This window comes from Chanodichthys erythropterus, chromosome 3, assembly GCF_024489055.1.
Source record: "Chanodichthys erythropterus isolate Z2021 chromosome 3, ASM2448905v1, whole genome shotgun sequence".
In the NCBI taxonomy this organism is placed as follows: domain Eukaryota; kingdom Metazoa; phylum Chordata; class Actinopteri; order Cypriniformes; family Xenocyprididae; genus Chanodichthys; species Chanodichthys erythropterus.
In genome coordinates this window covers 6,678,833-6,702,885 of record NC_090223.1, presented here as the reverse complement: position 1 = coordinate 6,702,885, position 24,053 = coordinate 6,678,833, and the positions used below count along the sequence as shown (strand labels likewise).

At 40.1% G+C, this 24,053-nt stretch overlaps 1 protein-coding gene and 1 pseudogene across 1 annotated transcript in view; one reads left to right on the top strand and one right to left on the bottom strand.

Moving 5' to 3' along the window:
- Positions 1 to 4,683: 4,683 nt before the first annotated feature.
- On the bottom strand, positions 4,684 to 7,444 carry LOC137002807 (uncharacterized; annotated as a pseudogene).
- A 312-nt stretch (positions 7,445 to 7,756) lies between these two features.
- Positions 7,757 to 24,053, top strand: part of LOC137002802 (neural cell adhesion molecule 2-like) — a 39,372-nt gene continuing 23,075 nt past the window's right edge. Inside the window, exons 1-3 of the mRNA XM_067362698.1 lie at positions 7,757 to 7,825; positions 10,564 to 10,887; positions 10,991 to 11,317. Of these exons, the coding sequence (XP_067218799.1) occupies positions 7,765 to 7,825; positions 10,564 to 10,887; positions 10,991 to 11,317 (712 nt within the window). The 5' untranslated portion in view covers positions 7,757 to 7,764. The remainder of the gene's footprint in view (positions 7,826 to 10,563; positions 10,888 to 10,990; positions 11,318 to 24,053) is intronic.

Sequence of the window (24,053 nt, the reverse complement as noted above, 5' to 3'; positions counted from 1 at the left end):
CAGCTGTCTCGACTTTCCGATACTGCATGACGTTCGAAGCTTCAAACGTCATCAATCACGTATTATTGTCATTTCGATACAAGCATCGGTACAATGTGTGATACAATAGTGCTTTGAAAACTGCGTCGGAGCATCGGAGCCCCGGTATCAATCGTCCCATCACTACTGTTTTGTGCCGGTCTGCACACTTTTGTTTTGTGATTTATTTAATAAAGCAGCCAGTAGTCAAAGCCGACCCTGTCCTCTTCCTTCCTTACATCTGAACTCTGTTACAATTGACTTTTTTATTAAACCGTACGTACAGTCTTTACCATCTTATATTAGGGATTCTACTGATTTCATCAATAAGATTTCTGAGTTACATGATTTACCGGATGTGTCTTTATTATTAACTTTAGATATAAGGAGTATATACTAACATCTCAGATGAGATAATGCCCTTAGACATTACCTCTCAGACGGGGCGATGCTTCTTAAAAGTAAACACTAGATGTTTACATTTCTATTTTGTCAAAATAAATGATTGCAACAATTAAACTCAGTACAATGTGTTCTCTTTTGAATTCCCATTTGCTAATGCGGAAGTCAACAGCACATAAATGCCAGAATGTAAAATTAATTATTTTGTGCATTTAAATGTGATACATTTTTGTTTGTACTTTATAAATTAACGTAAAAATTAGCATCTTCTAGTACAAATGCATAGTTCTCACATTTATGTATGCATTAAAAAAATCAGCTTATGCCTTATATTGTGATCTCACATAGCAGAATATTTCGGTCCAGACACATGTGTATATATTATCGACGCTGCATGCTCGTAGTTTCTTTTGCACTTTATTTATAGTGAGTAATATCTGCATGTGATTGATAAGTGTGTGGTCCTGCAACCCACAGTTGAGAAACATTGACGTAAGCTCTAAATAATGTTCACCGTATAAGTATGACCATATTAGCCCAGTTCTGTCAACATTACATTGGCTTCCTATTAAACAATGTATAGATTTTAAAATCTTGCTAATTACTTATAAAGCTCTAAATGGTTTAGCTCCCCAGTATCTAAGTGAGCTCTTAATGCATTATAGTCCTTCACGTTTATTGTGATCTCAGAATTCAGGCCAGTTGATAATACCTAGAATATCAAAATCAACCGCAGGTGGTAGATCCTTTTCCTATTTAGCACCCAAACTCTGGAACAATCTTCCTAGCATTGTTCGGGAAGCAGACACACTCTGTCAGTTTAAATCTAGACTAAAAACACATCTCTTTAACCTGGCATACACATAACACATTATCAGTTTATATTTTCAAATCCGTTAAAGGATTATTAGGCTGCGTAAATTAGGTCAGCCGGAACCGGGAACACTTCCTATAACACCTGACACAACTAATTTTTCTGTATTATGCAGACCAATAAAGTAATTTGGCAAATATCACTTTTTTTAAAAAGACCAAGTCTCTGTGCACACACACACACACACTCATGTCATCACTCAGATCAGGAAGAGCTGTAACTATATAATGAAGAGAATGAAGCCGTTTTAAAATGGAGAACATAGCAATATGCAAATTAAATAAAGGCTTTTTCTTTTGTCCTATTTGTGTTCTGGCTTTGAGTTCTAGTGTTTGCATGACCTTTTGTCTAATTTTATACGTATGGTTTCTGAGGTATTTTCAGAGGTGTGATCTCGCTGTTGAGGTCTGGAAACATGTTACTGATGAGTGATTACAGAGGTTAATAAAGAAACACGCTTAAAGACACAAGAGGAACTGAGATCTTAACCCACACAGAACTGATCATCTCTGAACCCAGTTTAGACTGATGGAGTGGGTTTCTTTAATAACCAGTGTGGTCAAACATCATTTAGTATCATACAAAAGTCTTTGCAATAGTTCAAGATACTTAGACACTAAGAGGCTCCTTTCAGTGTTCATTTACAATGGAAACTTGATGTCTGAAGTCACTTATGGACGTCACGTTGATGTTTGTCTGTTGATGCAGCAGCGTCTTACTAAAGCAGCAATAACAGCAATTCCTCTCTGTTCCTCTCCTCTTTCCCAACAACCTGATCCATATTTCCACACAAGATCAGCTCCAAGCCTAAAACACTGTAATGAGACTGAAGCAGGGTCAAATGATTATTATTTCAGTTTCTGATAAGATTTTCTATATTTCAATATAATTCCTGCTCAGAGTTTATCATCGTTCTGATCTGAATGTGCTTTTATCAGTTTAAAGCAGTGTGTTAGCATTAGATCAATCTGCTGCAGATGGTGAAGTATGAATGACAGACGTGTTCATGGATTTTGGGGCTCATTGAATGTGAAAGCAATGAAAAATGATTGACAGTTCAGTCCACACAGACTTCTGTTTGACTGAATGTGTGAAGAGTTTTGAACATGTGGCTTCAGTTTTGACCGATGCTTGTTATCAACTGAGAAACAAACTGTAAACCATCCCAAACAAAAACTCAACAGAAGCTGCAGACAACATTGTAGTGTTTTCCTTCTTTCTTTATTATTATCTTGCATGTCTCCTCTGGTTATGTTTTTTTATGGTTTTTGACAGATGCTCATCATGCGCTGTGGGACAGTGTTGTTGCGGTGGGTCTCTAGAAGGGAATGGGCCCGTAGTACGCAGTGTAGGCCGCGATGATGCCCGACGTGTCCATTGTAGTGATTTTTACTCCATTCATTGGTGATCTTTGATCACATGTCACTTAAGGTGTGGTTATGTCACGATCACAGTCTGTTCCTGTTCACTCCGGACTCCATTTCCCATAATCCTCCCTGTCAATCACATGCACTCACTCCACCAATCACCTGTTGCCACATACAGTCATGCACACTCCACACTAATCACCACACCCAGCTGATACGCATTACCTGGACTATAAAGGACTCACACACACACTACCTCACCGCGAAGTCTTGATTACTCCTGTATCATTTCCGAGCATTATTATTCCTGTCTGCCTGTCTGTTACCGTTACTGCCTGTTCCTGTTTCTCGACCCGTTGCTGCCTGTCCTGAGCCTTGCCTGTTATACTGTTCTGTGAATGATATCCACCTGTCCTGACCATTGCCTGTTTCCTGATTACGATTCTGCCTGTCCCTTGCTGTTCTCATCTGCTCCTGATTGACCCTGCCTGTACGACATTCTTAATAAAGCTTGCAAATGGATCTCTGGCTCAGTCCCCCTTCGTTACAGGTTATGAGTGTATCAGATGACCCTCCTCCATTTGTAATACAGGGCATCAGTCAATAATACTAATCTGGCAGCAGAGACGTCTTCCACTGATGAGGCAGGCTGCGTGCAGTGGAGTTTCGATCCAGTAGTCGTGCAACGCTGGGCTGGAGGATGCTGAACTTCGGTTGCACCAAGAGGGTCCTTTAGGATGGGTCAGATGAATCTTCACAGGTTCCTTTGCAGGCTGGCTGCGTCGCTGAGGAGCCTCCTTCAGAGGTCAGATGAAGTCCCTCAGTGCTGGGGCCCTTTCTGCAGCTGGAGTGCAGCTAGAAGCAATATTAAAAGGTTTTGCTTGCGAAAGCTTAACTTTAACTGTCTTGTAGTCTCTTTCCTTGTCAGGTCAGAAACTCAGGACGTGGAGTGTCTGTTAATGTCTCCTTCCCCGTCGAGCTGGAAACGCAGAACAAGGGTGTGTCTACCCGGGGGACATATTTATCCCTTTCTGATGAGGAGGAGATTGAAATGTGGCGCTTTGCCGATCCTGGTGTGTGACTGACCACTGTTATCTGAAGTAGCCCGGTGTTATCCACCCTTTTTACATTTTACCCATGCATTATTTCTTTACCAAACCTCTTTCAAATTATTAAAGACACCAAAAATGATATGAAATGTTTAAACCGTCGTCCATGCATTTGTTTATCTCTTAATAGGTCTGTGCCATGACCTGTTGTGTTAAGTCAGTAACCATTGACATAAACTGTGCTTTGAATGAAGATGGAGTGGATGTGATGCAGTTTAGATCAAATTAAGGCCTTCAAATGTAGGTATGAATGGATTTAGATAGATCTCTGTGGCCTCTCTTCATTTCAGTCACTCCTGCTCCATCCAGGGGGTCCTGAAGGAAATTTTTTGGCACTCCTTGCCTAAACCTTAGGAATGAGTGTGGTGGTTAGAGTCAATGTGTCGTCCAATGAGAAGTCCTCTCCTTGGTTTTGGTGGGTGCAGAAGGTTCCCCTTCCTGCTCTGGAAGAGGTGTCTGGCAGTTGTCCCAACATCTTATCTGATGTTGCTGAACATTTGTTAATGTTCATTCACCAAAGATCCAATCACAGTGTGGCACATCATCTTCCACACCAGCAGCCCTGTCGTAAACATGTCCCTAGAATGCCATCTTAACTGTTCTTCACAGCACCATCATGTGCTCACAGGCCAGGTTTGCTTTACACACTTCCCTGAGACTCAGACAATGGGTCCTGACACGTGTTGTCTAACTCCAGTAGAGTTTAGAATGTCTGTAAATGCCAATCCCAATGAGTCTTTATTATTATCTACATGGATATTAACATCACCAACAACAAGGACTTTATCTGCAGCCAGTACTAATTCTGATAGAAAATTGGCAATCTCTTTGATAAAGTCTGTATGGTGTCCTGGTGGCCTGTATACAGTAGCCAGCACAGAGACAAACAAAGAGATGCGTTTTTGATAATGTGTTATGTGTATGCCAGGTTAAAGAGATGTGTTTTTAGTCTAGATTTAAACTGACAGAGTGTGTCTGCTTCCCGAACAATGTTAGGAAAGAGTGTTCCAGAGTTTGGGGGCCAAATAGGAGAAGGATCTACCACCTGCGGTTGATTTTGATATTCTGGGTATTATCAACTGGCCTGAATTCTGAGATCGTAATAAACGTGAAGGACTATAATGCATTAAGAGCTCGCTCAGGTACTGGGGAGCTAAACCATTTAGTGCTTTGTAAGTAATCAACAAGATTTTAAAATCTATACGATGTTTAACAGGAAGCCAATGCAGTGATGACAGAACTGGGCTAATATGGTCATACTTCCTAGTTCTAGTAAGAACTCTAGCTGCTGCATTTTGTACGAGCTGTAGTTTATTTATCAAGCGGGAGGAACAACCACCCAGTAGAGCGTTACAGTAATCTAGCCTTGAGGTCATGAACGCATGAACTAACTGTTCTGCATTTTTCATTGAGAGCATATGTCGTAGTTTAGATATATTTTTCAGATGGAAGAATGCAGTTTTGCAGATGCTAGTAACATGGCCTTCAAATGAAAGATTGGTATCAAAGAGCACACCCAGGTTCCTAACTGACGACGAAGACTTAACAGAGCAACCATCAAGTGTTAGACAGTATTCTAGATTGAAGAAGTTTTCGGTCCAAAAATTAGAATCTCTGTTTTTTCTGAATTTAGTAGTAGGAAATTACTGGTCATCCAGTCTTTTATATCAGCTATGCATTCTGTTAATTTAGCGAATTGGTAAGTTTCGTCAGGGCGTGAAGAAATATAGAGCTGAGTATCATCAGCATAACAATGAAAACTAACGCCATGCTTCCTAATATATTTTAATGGCATGAAAAACAAAGTAGTGAAACTAACAGTAATGCATGAGTTTGTGTGCAAAAGAATATCCTATAAACTGTGTTCAGATCAGATGTGTGTCGAGTCAGTGTGGTTTACAATATGCACTTTATCACACTGAACATCATGTTTCACTCAAAAGATGAAACACTTCACTGTGTTATAGTGTCACTATATATCAACTCTAGTTGGATTTAAACACTCAGTTCAGATCAGAGGAAGTTCTCAACCACAGGAGGAGCTGATGATGATTAAAGGAGGAGCTGTAACTATATAATGAAGAGAAAGACTGACAGAAACAGAAAATGGCTGATAATCTGTGTCTGCTGGGACTGATCATTCTCTCTTCACTTCTCTCTGTTCTCCTCTGACAGTTTGTGTCCTTGTTCAGTGTCTCTTTGTTTGTGTTGTTCTTGATCACATGACTCTGTCTTGTGTTGGTCATGTGCTCCTCTGTGGCTGTTAGACTAATTTAGAAACAGAGAATGTTGCAAATATGCAAATAAAAGTATGGCTTTCTCCACTTTTTCATTTGTCCTATTTGTGTTCTGGCTTTGAGTTCTAGTGTTTGCATGACCTTTTGTCTAATTTTATACATATGCTTTCTGAGGTATTTTCAGAGGTGTGATCTCACTGTTGAGGTCTGGAAACATGTCACTGCTGAGTGTGAAACCTCAGTTAGTTTGACCACACAAGTTAATAAAGAAACACACTTAAAGACAGAAGAGGAACTGAGATCTTCTGAGATCATCTCTGAACCCAGTTTGAACTGATGGAGTGGGTTTCTTTAATAACCAGTGTGGTCAAACATCATTTAGTATCATACAAAAGTCTTTGCAATAGTTCAAGATACTTAGACACTAAGAGGCTCCTTTCAGTGTTCGTTTACAATGGAAACTTGATGTCTGAAGTCACTTATGGACGTCACGTTGATGTTTGTCTGTTGATGCAGCAGCGTCTTACTAAAGCAGCAATAACAGCAATTCCTCTCTGTTCCTCTCCTCTTTCCCAACAACCTGATCCATATTTCCACACAAGATCAGCTCCAAGCCTAAAACACTGTAATGAGACTGAAGCAGGACACCTGGGCCCGTATTTATCAAGCTTCTCAAAGTGCCATTTTAGTCTGAAGTGCTGAGAATTTACTCCTAAATTAACTCCTACTTTCAAACTTGAGTATTTCCCAGTTATTTAAGACAGCTGGAGAGGTCTCTCAAGTGGTTAGGAGTTGCCAGCAGGGGCACTGAGGAGACAGAGACGTGTGTGAATCTTTCAGGGGAGCAAGAATGTTTTTGAAATGTTTGACGACGAGCATTTAATCAAACGGTATCGTTTGGATCATCATCTTTGTCAGCGCTGGTTAATGTTGGGCTGAATTGTTCGACTAATTCAGTAGCACTTCTTCCTCGTGCCAGTTCAGTTTTCTGATTATATCATAAAATCAAGGCTATATATAGGCAGGTCAGTTAACAGCACACCGGTTTAAAATTTGCAATGAAAACATGGAGGAAAATGTGTTTGTCTTTCATTTCCAATGTGTATATCATCATGTATTCTGTTGAAAATACTTTATTGTCAAATGTGTGTTGAGTGTAAACTCCTCAAGCAATTTGACCATTCAATGTGAATTTATCTGAGAATATTCTTAAATAAGGAAATCTATTCAGTGATTGGTCCATGCCTGTATCGTCATCCAAAATCCTGTTTGTGGCACAGCAAAGTGTCGTGAATCATCTCTAAGAGTGAGACTTAACATTTAGTCCACACTTCACTTAAAGTACAACTGAGATGCTTGATAACTAACTTTTAAGGCAAAGGGAATGGGCCTGTAGTACGCAGTGTAGGCCGCGATGATGCCGGACGTGTTCTTCATGTGCTCTCAAGCCAGGTTTGCTTCACACACTTCCCTGAGACTGAAGAACACAAGTGTGTGTGAGAGTGTGAGATTCACCCAAGAACATCTTATAATGATGTGTGTCAGTGTGGTTTACAACATACACCATCTCACTGAACATCATGTTTCACTCAAAGCATGCAACACTTCACTGTGATATAGTGTCAATAAATATCAACTCTAGCATGATGTCATCACTCAGATCAGAGGAAGTTCTTTCTTTAGACACGACCAGCACTTCCTGTCTGAAGAAAGAGCTGTAACTATATAATGAAGAGAAAGACTGACAGAAACAGAAAATGGCTGATCAGTGTGATCTGTGTCTGCTGGGACTGATCATTCTCTCTTCACTTCTCACAGGTAAAGAAATCTGGATTTTCTTTATCTTTTTAATGTTTAATGAAGGACATTTACTTGTGTAAAAAGAATAAAATGGCCTATAAATAAGGTTGAATATAGCAGCAACCTATAGCACTGAGGGGCTCAGCAGCAGGACAGAATCCGTGACGCGTTTCCATGCTTTTAACATCCATTTATTGTCGTGATGAAATATAGTTCATATAACACTTGAAACTGTACAAACATTCAGGATTAGGAATGATTAAAAACAGTCAACAGATGAATTGTTGGTCAAAACTGGCCGACAGATGAATCACAAGCATTCATTAGAAACAAACAATTAAACGAAGCAGGAAAGAGTGAGTGTTCTCAAAGTCTGCGTGACGCTGATGGAAATTTCTGTGCAAGTGAATGGAGGGAGATTGGACTCTCTTCTGAAGAATGTTCTCCATGTATTCTCCATTTGGGTTGAGAGTGAAAGAACCTTTTGAACAAGGGTGTCAAACTCAGGGATGGAGCTAAACTCTGAGGACAGGAACTAATGAAACACACCTGAACCAGCTAATCAATGTCTTCAGGAATTCTAGAGACTTCCAGGCAGGTGTTCTGGAGCGGGCTGGAGAACTTTGCAGGACAGTGTCCCTCCAGGAGCGGAGTTTGACACATGCTGTGGACTGACCGTCATCTGCTTTCTTGAAGAACAGTCTCAGCTCTCCATCCCTTGGGGTTCATCTTGAGAAGGCATCTGTCAAACAAACAACATGAGTGATGAAACAGACTCTCTACTTTTAATAAATTAACAGTAAATAGTGGAAAATGGCACAGAACATGTTTGTGGAGGGAATTTACAAGAGAGACAGTGTGAATGCCAGAGGATCTACATCTACATTAACCCAGATACTTCTGCATATTCTTCTTTATGTTTTGGTCTTCCTTCCACACTGAGATTTTTTTGAGTAATGGATGGATGATGAAAATTCAGCTTTGCATCACAGAAATAAATTATAGTTTAAAGTATATTCAAATAGAAACCATTATTTTAAATTCTATTAATATTTCACATTACTGTTGTTTTTTTTTCTGCATTTTTGATCAAATAAATGCAGGCTTGATGATCATAGGGACTTCTTTCAAAAACGTTAGAAATACTAGGCCTAATCTTTCCAAACCGGTACTATATATATAATTCATGTAGGTTCATGTATATCGGCAACGCGTGACGTCACCCATTCAAAGTAAACGAGAAGCGTTGAAGCTGACGCCCCGTATGAATGCAGCATAACGAGGTGCTGGCGTCTTCTTCACGCTCAATCACTGAGAGTTCTGCGTTTTTTACCGGTCGCCTCGAGTTGAAGAATGTTTAACTTTGAGTAAAACTGCGCTCATCACTGCCACTTATTAGCCAGCCGTCCAATCAGAGTGGAGGAGGGGCGGGACAAACACAACACCGGCCAACTGTCACAACATTCTTGCTGTACAACGACATCCACAAGCAGAGAACGAGACAAAATGGATGAGAAATTAATATTGCTGGTCTCCAAACACACATAGCAATACTCCACATTGTGTCGACATTTTTAGTCTGAAACAAATTACCTGCAAAATCAGTTACAGTAACAGTGCCGCAGATATTCCCTATCATAGCCTCAAAGCGTCTCAACTGAAGAAAAAACGCTGCACAGCTGAAGCGCTCTCAAGCGCTCACAGAAGCAGAGCACCTAGCGTTTTCAGCTGGATAAAAACGCTTTGGTGGACACACGGCCTAACGGTCATGTGATTCCAGTCATCTCAGCTGTAACAGCGACGTTCAGGTGACAGACCAGGAGAGGTTTAAGTGGTATGCCTAGCGCAAGATGAGGGCAGACTGGCAAAGAGAGGAGAAGGAGACAGAGAGCAAAGGTGCAAGTTGAGCAGCCATTTGTGTGTTTGTTCTCCCCTACGAATCGCACCCTGAGTGGCGGCGCTTCTGGGTTTTTCGTCTATTCTGTAACTGGCAGGTCGTACGGGTTGATGGTGTTAATGTCAAGCAGTTTCTCTAAATAACACTGCTTAATGGAGTTATCTAGTTTCTCCTGATATAACCCCTTTCCTTTCACTTTCTCCTTCTCCATTTCTTCCCAAAAAACTGTGCTGTATCCCAAAATGTATTTATTAAATTAATCTGCTCTCTCTCTCTGTTGCTCTTTCTCTCGATCTCGCTGTCAAAGTAACCATGGCAACGGATAGCGTATCCTGCTAATATGGCGGCGCCTTCCCGAAATGTGTGACGTAACTCCTCATTCCCTATAAAAAACTGGAAATGTTATGTTATTTCACAGTTATTTCATCATGTTTTTCACATTATTTTAAAGCAGATATGAAAATTCAGTTTCTACTTCTGTAATTTTACAGAATTTACAAAATGCAGGAAAATTACAGATTTTTTCAGAGTGTGGAAAGAGTTGATTTGAACATGCTCAGTTTATTCTTGCACACATTCACGTTGTGATCTCAGAGTTGTGTATTGATACATACAGATCATACTGTATTATTCCTGATACTGGACATAGAGTCACTCAAACATCTGATGATCAACAATTATCTTCATATTCAGAGATTTCAACAGCTACATGATCAAGACAAACACTTTATTCTGGAGAGTGAGATGATTGTGTTCATGAGGAAAATGACTTTGAATGTCTGATTTATATGCTGATATGTTTCATGTCTTCATTTATTAATATATATCATAATGATCACTCAAATATACTGTGTTTCAGGAACCAGTGGAGTGAATGATGCTCATGTGTTCATCAGTTCTGGTGAAAATGTCCGTCTGCCCTGTAATAATGCTCTTTCTGACTGTAACTCAAGTACATGGATCTACTATTACAGATTCACACATTCATGGACAGTTGAACTGATTGATCGAGGGATAAAGAATAAAAACACAGAGAGACATGAGAGACTGAGTCTGGGGTCTGACTGCTCTCTGAACATCAAGAACGTCACAGAAGAAGATCATGGATATTACAGATGCAGACAATTTGTGAATGGAGAACATCAAGGAACTGATGCACGTGTTTATCTGCATGTTCTTCATGGTGAGTTTATGATCATGTGATCAATTTAAAAAGAGCAGATTCTCCCTTTAAACTCACATGATGATTGAAGAGTCTGTGATTTGTGTCTTGTGTTCAGTTTCAGTGTCTCCATCATCATCATCATCATCATCATCATCCTCACAGACTGAGATCAGTCCAGGTCGCTCTGTGACTCTCTCCTGTCAGTTGTATTCTGGATTCTCCTGTGATTATTTGGTCCATTATGAGGGTCTTCATCTGTTGTGGGTGAATCAGGCTGGTGTTGATCTGAAGACAGACTCCAGATATCAGATATTATTCTCATCAGATCACTGTATCATCACTCTGACTACAACACTCCTGAATGAAGATGACAACAGAGAGTGGAGATGTCAGCTTACTCTCAGAAATCAATCCAAGACCTCAGTCAGATACACTGTCAAGTATTCAGGTGAGAAACAACTATTACTACTGTAAAATATGATGTTAATGTCCTCCAGATGAACATCTGAACATTCATCTTCTGCAGCATCAGAAACTGAAGTCAGTGTGACTGCTGGATCATTATTCAGAGGTACGACACGTTCATTTCTACTGACAGCTTTACACCATTAAACTATCAGTCAGTCTGTAAATGCTTCATCAATAACTGTTCATAGTTGAATCCCCTTGACTTCAGTCATGTCCAGTTTCTCTTCTTCTTCTTCTTCTTCCACACATGTTTCCTGCAGTGATTGTGATGATTGTTGAGATGGCAGTGTTTGCTGCTCCTACTGTGATTCTTCTTCAGATCATCTGTGCAAGAAGAGCTGGTGAGTTTGAGCTTCACACAATCTGATGATTCACACTCATCTGATCTGGATCAATCATGGTAAAAACACATACGAGAGGTCAGTCACTGCTTTTATTTTGCAGGGAGGAAGGACTCGCAGCACCCAGAGGAAATAGAGATGCCTACAATATTACAATAAAATACTGCTGAGTTTGGAGACCATCTGAAACAAGATTTAAAACAGCAAAAACTCACAGAGGATTGTTCATTGTTTGATTTTCTTCTTCTCAGAAAACAGAGAAAAACTCCCTGAAGAAACAGTGACACCATCAAGTTTAGATTCAGATATCTTGTACAAATAAAAGGCCAGATTTATGTTCATTTATATGGTTTGATGGATATTTTCCTACAGCGTTGAATGTCATTTTCTTGTGCTTCATATATAAACTGCTTTAAATATAACATTAAATACAGTAATGGACAGACTGTTTGTAAAATCCTCTCTCTGTTCTGTGTGATGAAGATGATTTGCTGATTCTCATATCTTGTCTTTTCATTCCTGTTTTTAGCATCTTTGTTCATTTTGAATGATTTCTACTCATTTTCTTAATTAAACCTCTGTAATTGTTTAATATGTCTCTTTCCTGAGATGTTTGTCACAAATATGGGCCTCATTTATAAAATGTGTCACACAAACCATCCTAAATGTGATCTTGCGATCATTTATCAGATGTGTGATTCACAGAATGAAGGTGTGCACAGAAAAAAAAAACTGGGATTTTAAGACGCTTGAGTTCTGGTGCAGTGTAGTTGACTAACACACCGCTACAAGCCGATGGCGAAGACATATCAAAGGGGTAACATACACCCCCCCAAATGACGAACACCCCCAAAACAGTCAACAGAGTCCAGCCGCCAAACAACAATACGGTCATAAAACAATTTCCCCGCGAAGCAACACTCACCAATACAAATCCAAAGATCATCAATAATATGAATCCTTGCGTAGTCCAGTATAATCCACTCAAAGCAGGTGCCGCGTATGAGACATATTCCAATGATAATCGACAGCAAAAAAGACTCTGAAACCACAATATTAATCCATGCGTAGTCCATAAAACGGGCCCAAAAATGAAGATCCAAAACTGCTGTAGTATTCTTGAAACACTGGGTTGTTTTTACTCAGAACCAAAACTCGACCCAAAGTGATAAAATTTGATAACAACACAAACTCACGGAAAACTCTTGAGTCATGCACTGACTCGTCTAACAATTTGCGTGGAGATGTCTACAGGATTCAGAAGAAAAGCCATTGCAACAGATGCTGGGGATTAGTTACGTCACCTATATTTCTTTGCTCACATCTGATTGGTCAAACTTCAGTCTGAGATCTCGAATCCAGAACATAACCTGCCCCGGAGCAGGTTAGCCTTGCAGCGTCAGATACCATTCGCAACGAAGACTGATTTAAGACGAGCAACTTTCATAGTACCTAAAAGCCAGGGTTGGTGCAAACTAATCTGAAACTTGCCTGGCTAGCCAGCCAATCCGTCTTCATGGTCCAGGCCCCAGAACCAGACAGAGGATCAGAGCACAAGTTATCAGACAAACAAACAAACATCAAACTTCAAGTGTGAGAGAGGAGCGAGAAATCCAAGACAAGAAAGAGATCAACATCAGGAACACCAGGCTGCTCAGAAATGCTATCAGTAACACAAAAAAAGACTTCATAAAGATACAAAGCCAAAAGGCGTATAAATATATAATATTCTGGGAAATGGAGTCCAGGTATAACAGAGTCTATGGTGACAGTAGGGGACGAGGCTGCCATCTGCTGGTACACAATGGCATCTGCAGCTGACAGGTGTAACTATAACACTGGCATCAATTCTCATTCAGAAAACATACATGTCATTCATAACACCTTCTCTGGCCTGTGACATCACGGTTGCTGTCTGTCCAATCACATTTCTCCACCCATGAAGTGTTTTTGCCAGGTTGAATCCAGCTTCATCCACAAAGATAAAAGTTTGTGCAGTTCACCTGGCTTCCATCTCCATTACCCTCTAATTTACAGACAGTTTTACAGTAATTTACATGTGTGTACCCTGCTTGGTTACTGAACAGACATCTTACCTGGACATACTGTGATGAAGATGATTTGCTGATTCTCATATCTTGTCTTTTCATTCCTGTTTTTAGCATCTGTGTTCATTTTGAATGATTTCTACTCATTTTCTTAATTAAAGCTCTGTAATTGTTTAATATGTCTCTTTCCTGAGATGTTTGTCACAAATATGGTGATTCATGAGCTTGTAAAGTGAGGATGAACAGCAGCAAAGATAAACTAATAATGAAATGATTCATTCATGTTCATAATAATTCACTTTATTCTGGTTAGTTCAGAAATCCACTTTGATAAACTAATGACTTTAACACACTCCCTTCTTTAGAGACGCTCATGTAGTGTGTGCAAAAACTTTCTGTTTGACCAAACTGGAGCTGATGATGATGATAATAATCACTTTACAATACTTTAAAACTCTTTTAGATTCAGGACTCATGGATAGTGGACACCTTTCAGTAACAAACCAGCTTTACACTAATGAATTAATGATTTTATTTCTAGATTTTTCTATAGCATGATGAAAGAAAGAAGTGAAACTAACAGCAATGCAAAGAATATCCTATAAACTGTGTTCAGATCAGATGTGTGTCGAGTCAGTGTGGTTTACAATATTCATTTCTCACACTGAACAGCTTGTTTCATGTATAAAATGTTGAGCAGAAACCATCTGACAATCATTTCTCAGTGTCAACGACCCTTCAGAATCCAAAATCTGTCTCTGACTTGCATGAGTGTATCTCTTATACCTGAGTTCAACCATTCCACCACAAGTGATTATCAATCAAATTTTCTACAGATTGCCCTCTTGTTTGCAGATCTGCTGGATTGTGTTTTCCATTGCAGTGTGACCATGACTCTGGTTTAGTGAGGCTCTGAATCTCAGTCACTCGATTTGCCACAGAGGGCATCCATTTTTGTGCCGAACTGCGGATACAGCTCAAGACTATCATTGAGTCTGTCCACATATGGAGCAGGCTTTCTCCGATTTTAAGAGCTTTTGACAGGTTTTGAGCTAGCCTTGCACCTATAACTCTAGACTTTGAGGCTACCAGAGTCTAAATAATTTCTGCAGTCTCACTCTTGCCTTGCAGATATCCAACTGCACAGTAAGCCTTTTCACTTGCATCTCAAAAGACATGGAGCCTGACTGTCTCACCTTGATGATTTGTCAAGATGTGATACCATCTAGGAATGGCCACAAGGTGTAGCTGTGGCAACTCGTCACACCACTGCTTCCATTTGTGGGCTAAATCTGGGGTAGTTCCTCATCCCACTTGAGACCTCGCTCCCACATTTCCTGGAAGAGACATTTTACACGGATGGTATATGGTGTTAGGAAACCTATTGGATCAAAGATACGGGATGATATCTGAAGGACACTCCGCTTAGTACTCTCTTTCCTTTTCAAATCATCCAGCACTTGCTACAAGTTGAAAAGAAAGTCATAATGGTCTTGCCTCCATATTAATCCCAACATTTTCAATGCAGCGTGGTGCGTGTCTGAAACTGCTGGGCTTTCAATCTGGTCTTTCATCCATCTCGCTCTCAGGTCAGAGGAGTTGGTTGTCCATTTCCGCAGCTCCATTCCTGCAGCAGCCAAGATGGCCTTTGCTTGTGCTGTTACAGAAGAGGCTTTGTTTACATCAGGTGAGCTTGCAATGAGGTCATCCACATATAGTGACTCTCGGAGTCCTGCCACAGTTTCTGGCTGTTCAGACTCATACTGCTTGAGATGCGTTGTAATTGTCGCTGCCAACAGAAAAGGGCTAGATGCAACTGCGAATACAACTCTGTTCATTCTCATGATGCGAAGCTCCCTTTCAGAGTTCTGCGAAGAGGGATCATAGGTCCATAAGAACCTCACAAAAAGAAACATTTACAGTGGGTTTAGAAATACATGAAGACTCATTTTTAAATAGTTTTATTCACTGACTAATGCCGTACTACAATGGATGGTCTAAATGGATGGATTTCGGGATGGTTGGTGAATGGCCACCACGTTCCAACAAGACTGTGACGTCAGCAAGGAGCTGGCGGGTGATGATTTGGGCTGGAATACTGGGAAGTGAGATGGAGGGTATTAAAATGACTTTTGCAAGATATGTGGAGTTCATAACTGGCCATTTTCAGCTATGGTATAAAAAGGAGGATAGTGCATAGTACAATGAACTATTGTTCAATGCACTATCCCATGCTGCAAAAAAACACCACAGCAATAAAACTGTTTGAAAATGTATTTCTAAAATCACTGTAAATGTTTCTCTTTGTGAGGTTTGGTTTGGAGTGGCTGAAATGCATCTTTACGCACAACTGCCAGCCTGCATGGTGAGGTTCTCAAGACTCCAGAGACACCAGCAGCTTCAAATACCTGTTTGTTGCTCAACACTGGCTTTTTTATAGCTGCCCTTTTAATACAATTAAGTTGTTGACAGGAACTTTCATTAATAAGCCTTTATCTGACCGAGTTCTGCTGTGCTCTAAATCACTCACAAATCTTATGATAATTCGATAATCTCCATTCAGTTTCACACAATATTAGTTGTTTTCATGCCTTTTGCACAACATTGCACCATTTCATGCTCTTCATCTTCAGAAAGATCTTTCTTCCTCCCCATATTGCATGAGAACTGTGACTTGCTTAATAATGTGGAACAACCTCTAAGTAGGGTTTCCATAGATCTGGCAAATTATTTTGTCTGAGATTGATACCAGTTATCTAAAAAGACATGGAGAAATAAACAAACAAACATTTTCTTAGAAAAACTAAAATCTGAATGTTTATTGTACTGAAATCTTACTGATATGTCAATTGCATAATAATTTGGAACGCAGAGTATATTGTCAATATATTTATTTAATATGGACATTTTATATATGTTATAAACACATATCAACATATATCTAGAGATATGTATATATGTGATAGCAATATATTGTCATATATTTTGCAAATATGACAATGTCACTTGCGATATAGGGACATATATGTCATTTATTACATTTCCATATGGGAGATGTGGTCACCTGGAGCGCAGAAACGTGACAGCAGCAGACCAGTCATAAGCCAAAGGACGCTCATTGTAGACAGCTCAGTCACACTCAGTACGCACCACACAAATGTTGTCTCCTGCTTTTATACAGATTCAAGGGACCCACACCTGGAAGTTCATGCAGAAGCTGCAGCTTGCTCTGAATCCAGATCAGTTTCACTGATGTAAAAGCATTTACATTAGAGACTGTTATAGGAAGAGCTGATCACAGGTCAGTGATTATCATCAGCTTCCGCTGTTTTACACTTTGCTGATAATATCAGACATATAGTTGTGAGAATTTCAGCATCTGTAATTTGAGCAGCTTTTGGTTCCTTGTTTACCAAACTTTATCAGGTACAAATTCTACAAACCCCTTTGACCCCAGAACAGCCTTCATTTATTGTGGTATGGATTCAGCAAAACACATTTGTGATGTGAATCTGTCCAGCGGTTTCTGGCACAGGGTTTAAGTTAGTCTAGAATAGTTTATCATATCTTTAAAAATGACTTTCTGAAACACAGATTAAAGGATAAGTCCACTTTCAAATAAAATGTTCCTGATAATTTACTCACCCCCATGTCATCCAAGATGTTCATGTCTTTCTTTCTTCAGTCGAAAAATTATTATTATTATTATTATTTGTAAATATTGCATTTGATGGAGAACATATTCCTTTGGTTTTCCCCAGAAGAATCATTTTAAATGGCATAATGGTGAGTAAATGATGACAGAAAAGAATTACTCCTCTGAAATGGGCAACGATAATATAAGAAGCCATGCAGTTAATTTGACCTTGTTTTCTTGAATGCTTTTGGACTTAAAGGGTTAGTTTACCCCAAAATGAAAATTCTGTCATTCAAACATTTTTTCAAACAGGTACACCATTTGTGGAATATTTCTTACATTAAATCAACAAAATAAAATATGAGGAACAAAAATGCTCTCATGGCAATGTTTACGTTTTGCCGAATTGTTGGTTATGATTTTGTACAATCTCATTTGTATGTTTTCATTTGTTATCTGGGTTTAGTATGCTTCAGCTGTATAGCTAAAAGGATAGGTTTCTGAGGAGAAAGAGAGCGCAATAAAGGAGGCTGAGAGCAAAGGAATCAGACGTAAGGCGGCAGTTCGTCTTGCATTCAGAGCTACAGGGAAACTAGCGAAAGAGAAGATGTGTAGAGTTCAGTGACAGATTCATTAGTGACCAAACACGTTATTTCTTGATTTGTGTTATTGTCATTAAACTGAATTCATCTGTGAAATAAGTCAATCTGTGAAATCTGTTATTGGAATAAATCTGTACAACATTAGTGTTTCCCATCACTACATCCTTTCCAGACATGATGGGATTCACACTGTGTTTTTGTGTCTCCTTGACTTTAGTTTAATTGTTTAATTGAGTTCAAAGGTCATCAGTGAGAGTTCAGATCTGGCGCCACCTGCTGGACAGTCAGCACATTTCTCTCGGTCTCTTATTTGAACTATTTTGAACTTCAAATACATTGTACTTTGTACTTTTTCATACATTGTATTTCCAAGAAATACAGAAACTAGTGAAATACTCTAGTATAGCTGAAGTAAAACCTGAATCGTTTCACTCTGAATTAATAAATTCTGTAAAACAGTGTGAATGTTAGAAAGACGTATCAACAGACTGTAAATTAAGGATTTATTTATGGAGTTAATATTGTGCCATAATTAAACAAACAAATCCAGCATTTCACAAACAAACATGATCTGCTTTGCAAAGGAAAACTCGACACGCAAACAAACAGAAAGTGATGTGCAAATACAAAGGTCAGTTTGAGCGAAAACAAATATATGTATTGTGTTTTACAAATATAAATAAATGAGCCTACATCATATTTCACAAATAAATACAAACCATCCTACAAATGGCATGTAACCTTTGAACAAACACCAAATCTAGTGCATATAAACGCACACTTGTCTGTCTGTTACGATTGTAAGACTCTTGCCTTTTTATGACATCTCTCGGCTTGATTTTCTCACAAATGCAGATGAGCAACTTCCTCTTTCAAAACAGCAGATGGCGCTTTGCTGTGGCTCAATTTACGCTAGTCTCCCGAGAGAAGCCCAGAAACATGTTCACCACTTATTTTCGTCAGCTGTAAACTCCTTGTAAACTTATTATCTATATGTGATTATTTTGTTTTGTATATATAACTATATATGTCTTGAAATGTGTTTTGATGCATGTTTCTGTCTTTTATTTCCCCATTTCCATTGCATTTTATTTGTATGTTCTTGTAAAGCGCTTTGAGATGCAACTTTTAATAAAACTAGTTTATTATTATCTTTTGTGATATGTATTTTAAATATGTGCTTTTCTAATAAAAATGTAAGCAATTGTTAAATGAAGCTGAAGCATTTTTAAAATGCTATTAAATTATTAAACGCTTGAATAACGTGACTAAAATCTGTTGATTATGAAGCAAATGCATGAAATGAAATAGAAACTTTATTTTTCAGATTTTACAGTATGGTTTATCATCGAGATCTGTTTTCTCCTGCTACTTTGCATCTCTGGATCTGATGTCATAAACCACAAAAGCAACAGCAGCCACGCCCACCAGAGCAGTGACGACCAATCGGATCACAGGTTCAGTAAATCCAGAGCAGTGATCTGACCGCCTCAGTGTTTAAATCCTGCTAGAGCTGATATATGCTGTTCCCTTTCAAAGGCTACACTCTAAGCTGCGCTTTATTCAGCGCTATGGGAACGTCTTTAGTCGTAACCAGCTGTGAATACATGTGTAAAACAACGTATGTCTTTTACCGAGACCGAAGCGTGCTCCGGCGCTTCTTCGGCTCGGGCAGAGGACGATTAAGTGTTTTCCATTGGAATGGAATATGAGTTTGTCCATCTCTGAGCGTTCCTCCTGTGATAAAGTGAACTGCTCTGGACGGTCATTCAAGCAGTGACACAAGCAGACCCCAAACATTTCTAATATAGTAAATGTGTTTTGTACCCGTGACGTTGACCCGATCGACAATTGGCTGCATTTAATTCTGAGGAATTTATTAAGTGAAATGGCCTTTATAATATATGTTTATGTTTATATATTTAATTATATGATATATATATATATATATATATATATATATATATATATATATATATATATATATATGCATATCAGTGGCGGCTACTGGTCTTTCAAAGAGGGGAAGCTCATTTTCGGCCTACATCATAAAAATTGTCCATTTATTTATACGTAAATTCTGCCCAACGTTCCTTTTCAAGAAAATGGTCTGTGACCCTGTCGTACCAACTAGGAGTCTTTTCAAGTGACTTGACCAGTGTCCTCTCAATGGCCAGCAGAGCTAGGCTGCTTAAACGGCCTTGGCCCATTGTGTTTCGGGTGTAGGACTTGAGTCGCTTTAAACAGGAGAAGCTCCTTTCTACACCTGCAGATGTAGCTCCAATTGTTGCCACTAATGAGAACAGTTTGTAAAGCTGAGGCATTGCACTGTCCAACTCCATGTCTTTAAGGAACACCAAGTAATCACACAGCTTTCCCCTGTTACCCTGCAAGTCCTTATCTGAATACAGGAATTGAAGTTCTGACCTCAGTCTTCCTGAATCAAAGTGATGGCCATAACTTTTCAGGACACTTTGGAAGGCCTCCTCTGGAAATACCTGTCTCATGTCATCAAATTTCCCTGGATTGACTAATTCTAAGAAGAGCATGCTTTCCAAATTTGAAAAACGTTGAGGAATCTGCTCCAAGATGTTATCAAGGATGGCCAGATTTCTGTATCGCACTTGGGGATCCTGCAATTGGGTCAGACGGCGCTTTCTCATGGGCTCATCTCGTGGGTCTGATGTGAGATCTGCTGTTTTGGCATAAATGGCTTGGAAAGCCCCCTCTGACCTCTTCTCTTTGACAAATGCAAGAAGAGATTCAATTCTGTTATTGCAGTAAAGAACATCCATCGCCCATATGTGTACAACATGAACACAAACTCAAAATCCTCCAGTTTCCTCACAAAGCCTTTGGCACAATCCAGTGTATCATCATCCATTGTTGTATCTGCAATGATGTTCTCAAATGTCTGCAGGAGGCCATCATAATTGTTTGCCACAGTGCTCACTATCCGTGATGTGAATTTCCATCGAGTAGGAGCGTTTCTGGGCAACCTTGAACAGCCTGCAGACTCCAGAAAAGATGTCCTCTTTGTGGATTTTGAAAAAAATGTGGCAAATCCAGAGAGTGATGCAAAAAAAAAAAATTCTGCACTCAGGCAAGCATTTAGCCCCCTGTGACAGCACCAGATTCAGTCGGTGTGCATAGCAATGCACAAACATTGCACTGGGGACTATTGCTTTCACTTTGGCCTGCAGACCATTGAGATCTGAAGCCATGACAGCAGCCCCATCATAGGTCTGTGCCACAAGCTTGTCCTTAAAATTGTAGCCCTGCATGTTCTCATTTAATATTTCAAAAACGGACTGGGCATCCCGAATTGTGTGGACAGGACAGAGTCATATTTAGCTAATGTTTCTGTGAACTCCCTGTAATTCCCCTTGTTGGATGATTCACTACTCTCATCATGTCCCCTAAATGACAGCTCCTGCCGGCCAAGCAAGGATGTCACATCAATAAGGCGGTTTAGGAAGGCCCTGTTTTGTTTGACTATTTCATTATGTTAAGCCACTTGAATGCGAGCACCTTCATTTATTGCATGCTCAACCCTGATCCTGCCCATGCAACTTAATCTTGCACATGCACTCACATGTTCATTGCTCTTTTCATGTCTTTTATATGCCCTGTCAAAGTTAGACAGATCTCCAAACCCCACCTTTGACCAAACAACACATCCGTGAGATGGTTTCATCAAGAGGCATGGCCAGCAGTACATTTTATTTGTCACAGCACTTCCAGTCAGCCAGCTAACTTTGTCATACCAGGAGAGCTGAAAAGACCTGTTATTTTTCCCTATCTTTTGCACTAAATCAATCTTAGGTGTTGATCTGCCCTGCTGTTTAATTCTAAGTTTTTCCTCGTAAGGAACACATTCAAATGGCTTCGCCAAAATCAGGTCGACAATATTAGCACCGTCTGCCATCGTGCGCAGTTTCACCCACGACGCTAGCCTAGCCTACTAACGTTATATGAATGAATGAATGAATGAATGAAGGAATGAATGAATGTACGATCTAAAAAAAAAATATTAAACTCTGTAAAACTGAAACAAGGAATGTGGTGTATAATTGTGTGAAATGTATGATGAAAATCAAGCAATTTCGCCAAGCAAATATCAAAGAAATAGGTTGCAGCAGTTTTTATTTCGACTGAACTTGAGAAATCCGCGATGGGACTGAGCGCGAATAGCTTCAGTGATTCCTTATAGTACAGAATCGCTGTCAGTCAAAAGGAGACGCAGTCTTTCGACAGACCCTCCAATCATCACGCAGAAGCTCGGAGTCCGGGCCAGCCCACTCCCCATTCACCCCCAGAGACGCTGAGCGTCCTTGGGCGGGACATAATCGCAGCGTTTATCCAATGACCGTCTAGTTTCGAAGCGCTGAAAAAAACCGTTCAAAGCAGCCCACTGAAGTCAATGGACGCTGGGCTTCAATAGGGAAATGCACTGTGACGCTGCGGGAATGTATGAGAAGGAAATCGAGTCAGCCGACCTGCTATATGTAACTGATTCTGAACGAACTCGTCTTTGAGATGAACGTTTTCTAACGCATTTTTAGTCAATAACATGTTAATACAATTGACCATTAATTTTGTGACATTATAAGGGAAGCCGAGCTTCCCTTGCAGTCTTAAAGAAATCGCCACTGATGCATATATAAGCATCAATGTCAACTTATTTGACTATCGTGGGTGCAAAGGGCGTGTGATTTAAACAATGATGCTCCAGTTTGAGCAGACGAGCTATCTCTTCTCTGGAGCTCGTAGTCACTTAAAGTGACAGCACTCCCCACCAAGCTATGCATATTAACATCCATACTGGTGGGAAGGTGTTTTGATCCGTGTATCAGACTGGTACTGCTGCACACTATGGCAGTGTTGCAGGTGGACCAGGCTGACCTGCTAATAAGGCGATTTGTGCTTCCCCTTATAAATCTAGGGACCAGCTCGTCATGTTCAGCAGCCTCTTTATATCTAACACCCGCCCCTTCTCAATATCTTCACATAAACCCTCCTTCCCCGCCACCTCTGGAGCAGCGGGGGGCAGCGGTTTTCAGTGACATGTTAGGTGTTCCGTTGATTTCTGTAACATATCAGGACGTGGAACATCTAACATCCCCTCAACGGAAGTATCAAAATTAGTGCCCATTTCAGAGAACCTGGCAGCGTGGAAACTACTGCCAGGGGTGTCTGTGTGGGTTCTAAAGACAGTAGAATTAGGATACAGAATCCAATTTATTTGTCGTCCTCCGCGTTTCAACGGTGTGGTCTCCACTACCGTGAAGCCGGAGCAAACGACTTTACTGTCATAAGACTGCAATCTCTGCTGGAGAAAGGGGCCATAGAGCATGTTACCCCTCTAGAGAGAGAGTCAAGTTACTACAGCAGATACTTCTTAGTTCCCAAGAACGACGGGGTGCTGCGTCCAATCTTAGATCTTCGAGGCTTAACCGTTCAGGCAAAGCTCTCGAGTTCAAGATGTTAACCAGAAAAATGATCGTGTCGTAAATCCAACATGACGATTGGTTTGTCACGATCGATCACAAGGACGCATATTTTCACATAGAAATATTGCCACAACACAGGAGGTTCCTGAGGTTCGCTTTCGGGGGCAAAGCTTACCAATATCGGGTTCTTCCATTCGGCCTAGCCTTTGAACTACATAGACGACTGACTAATACTAGCACAGTCACAAGAGATGGTGTTACAACACAGGTGTTGTACTAGCCCATCTAGTTTCTCTAGGGTTGAGATTAAACGAGAGGAAAGTGTTCTCTGTCCTACCCAGAGAACGACATATTTAGGGGTCATATGGGATTCGACCATGATGCGGGCACGATTGTCTCCCGCTCGAGTCGAGACCATTCTAACCACCCTGAACAATGTCAGGCTAGGCCAAGATTGCACTGTTCTGCAATATCAAGAAATGTTAAGTCTCACGGCATCAGCGTCCTCGGTGATTCCTATCGGCCTCTTGCACATGAGACGTTTCAGTTGTGGCTCAGAGCCGAGAGGTATTGTCTAGGCAATGCTCTACGGTAAATAAGAGCAAGGGCACGAGCTGAGTTCTTCGTGCCCTTTC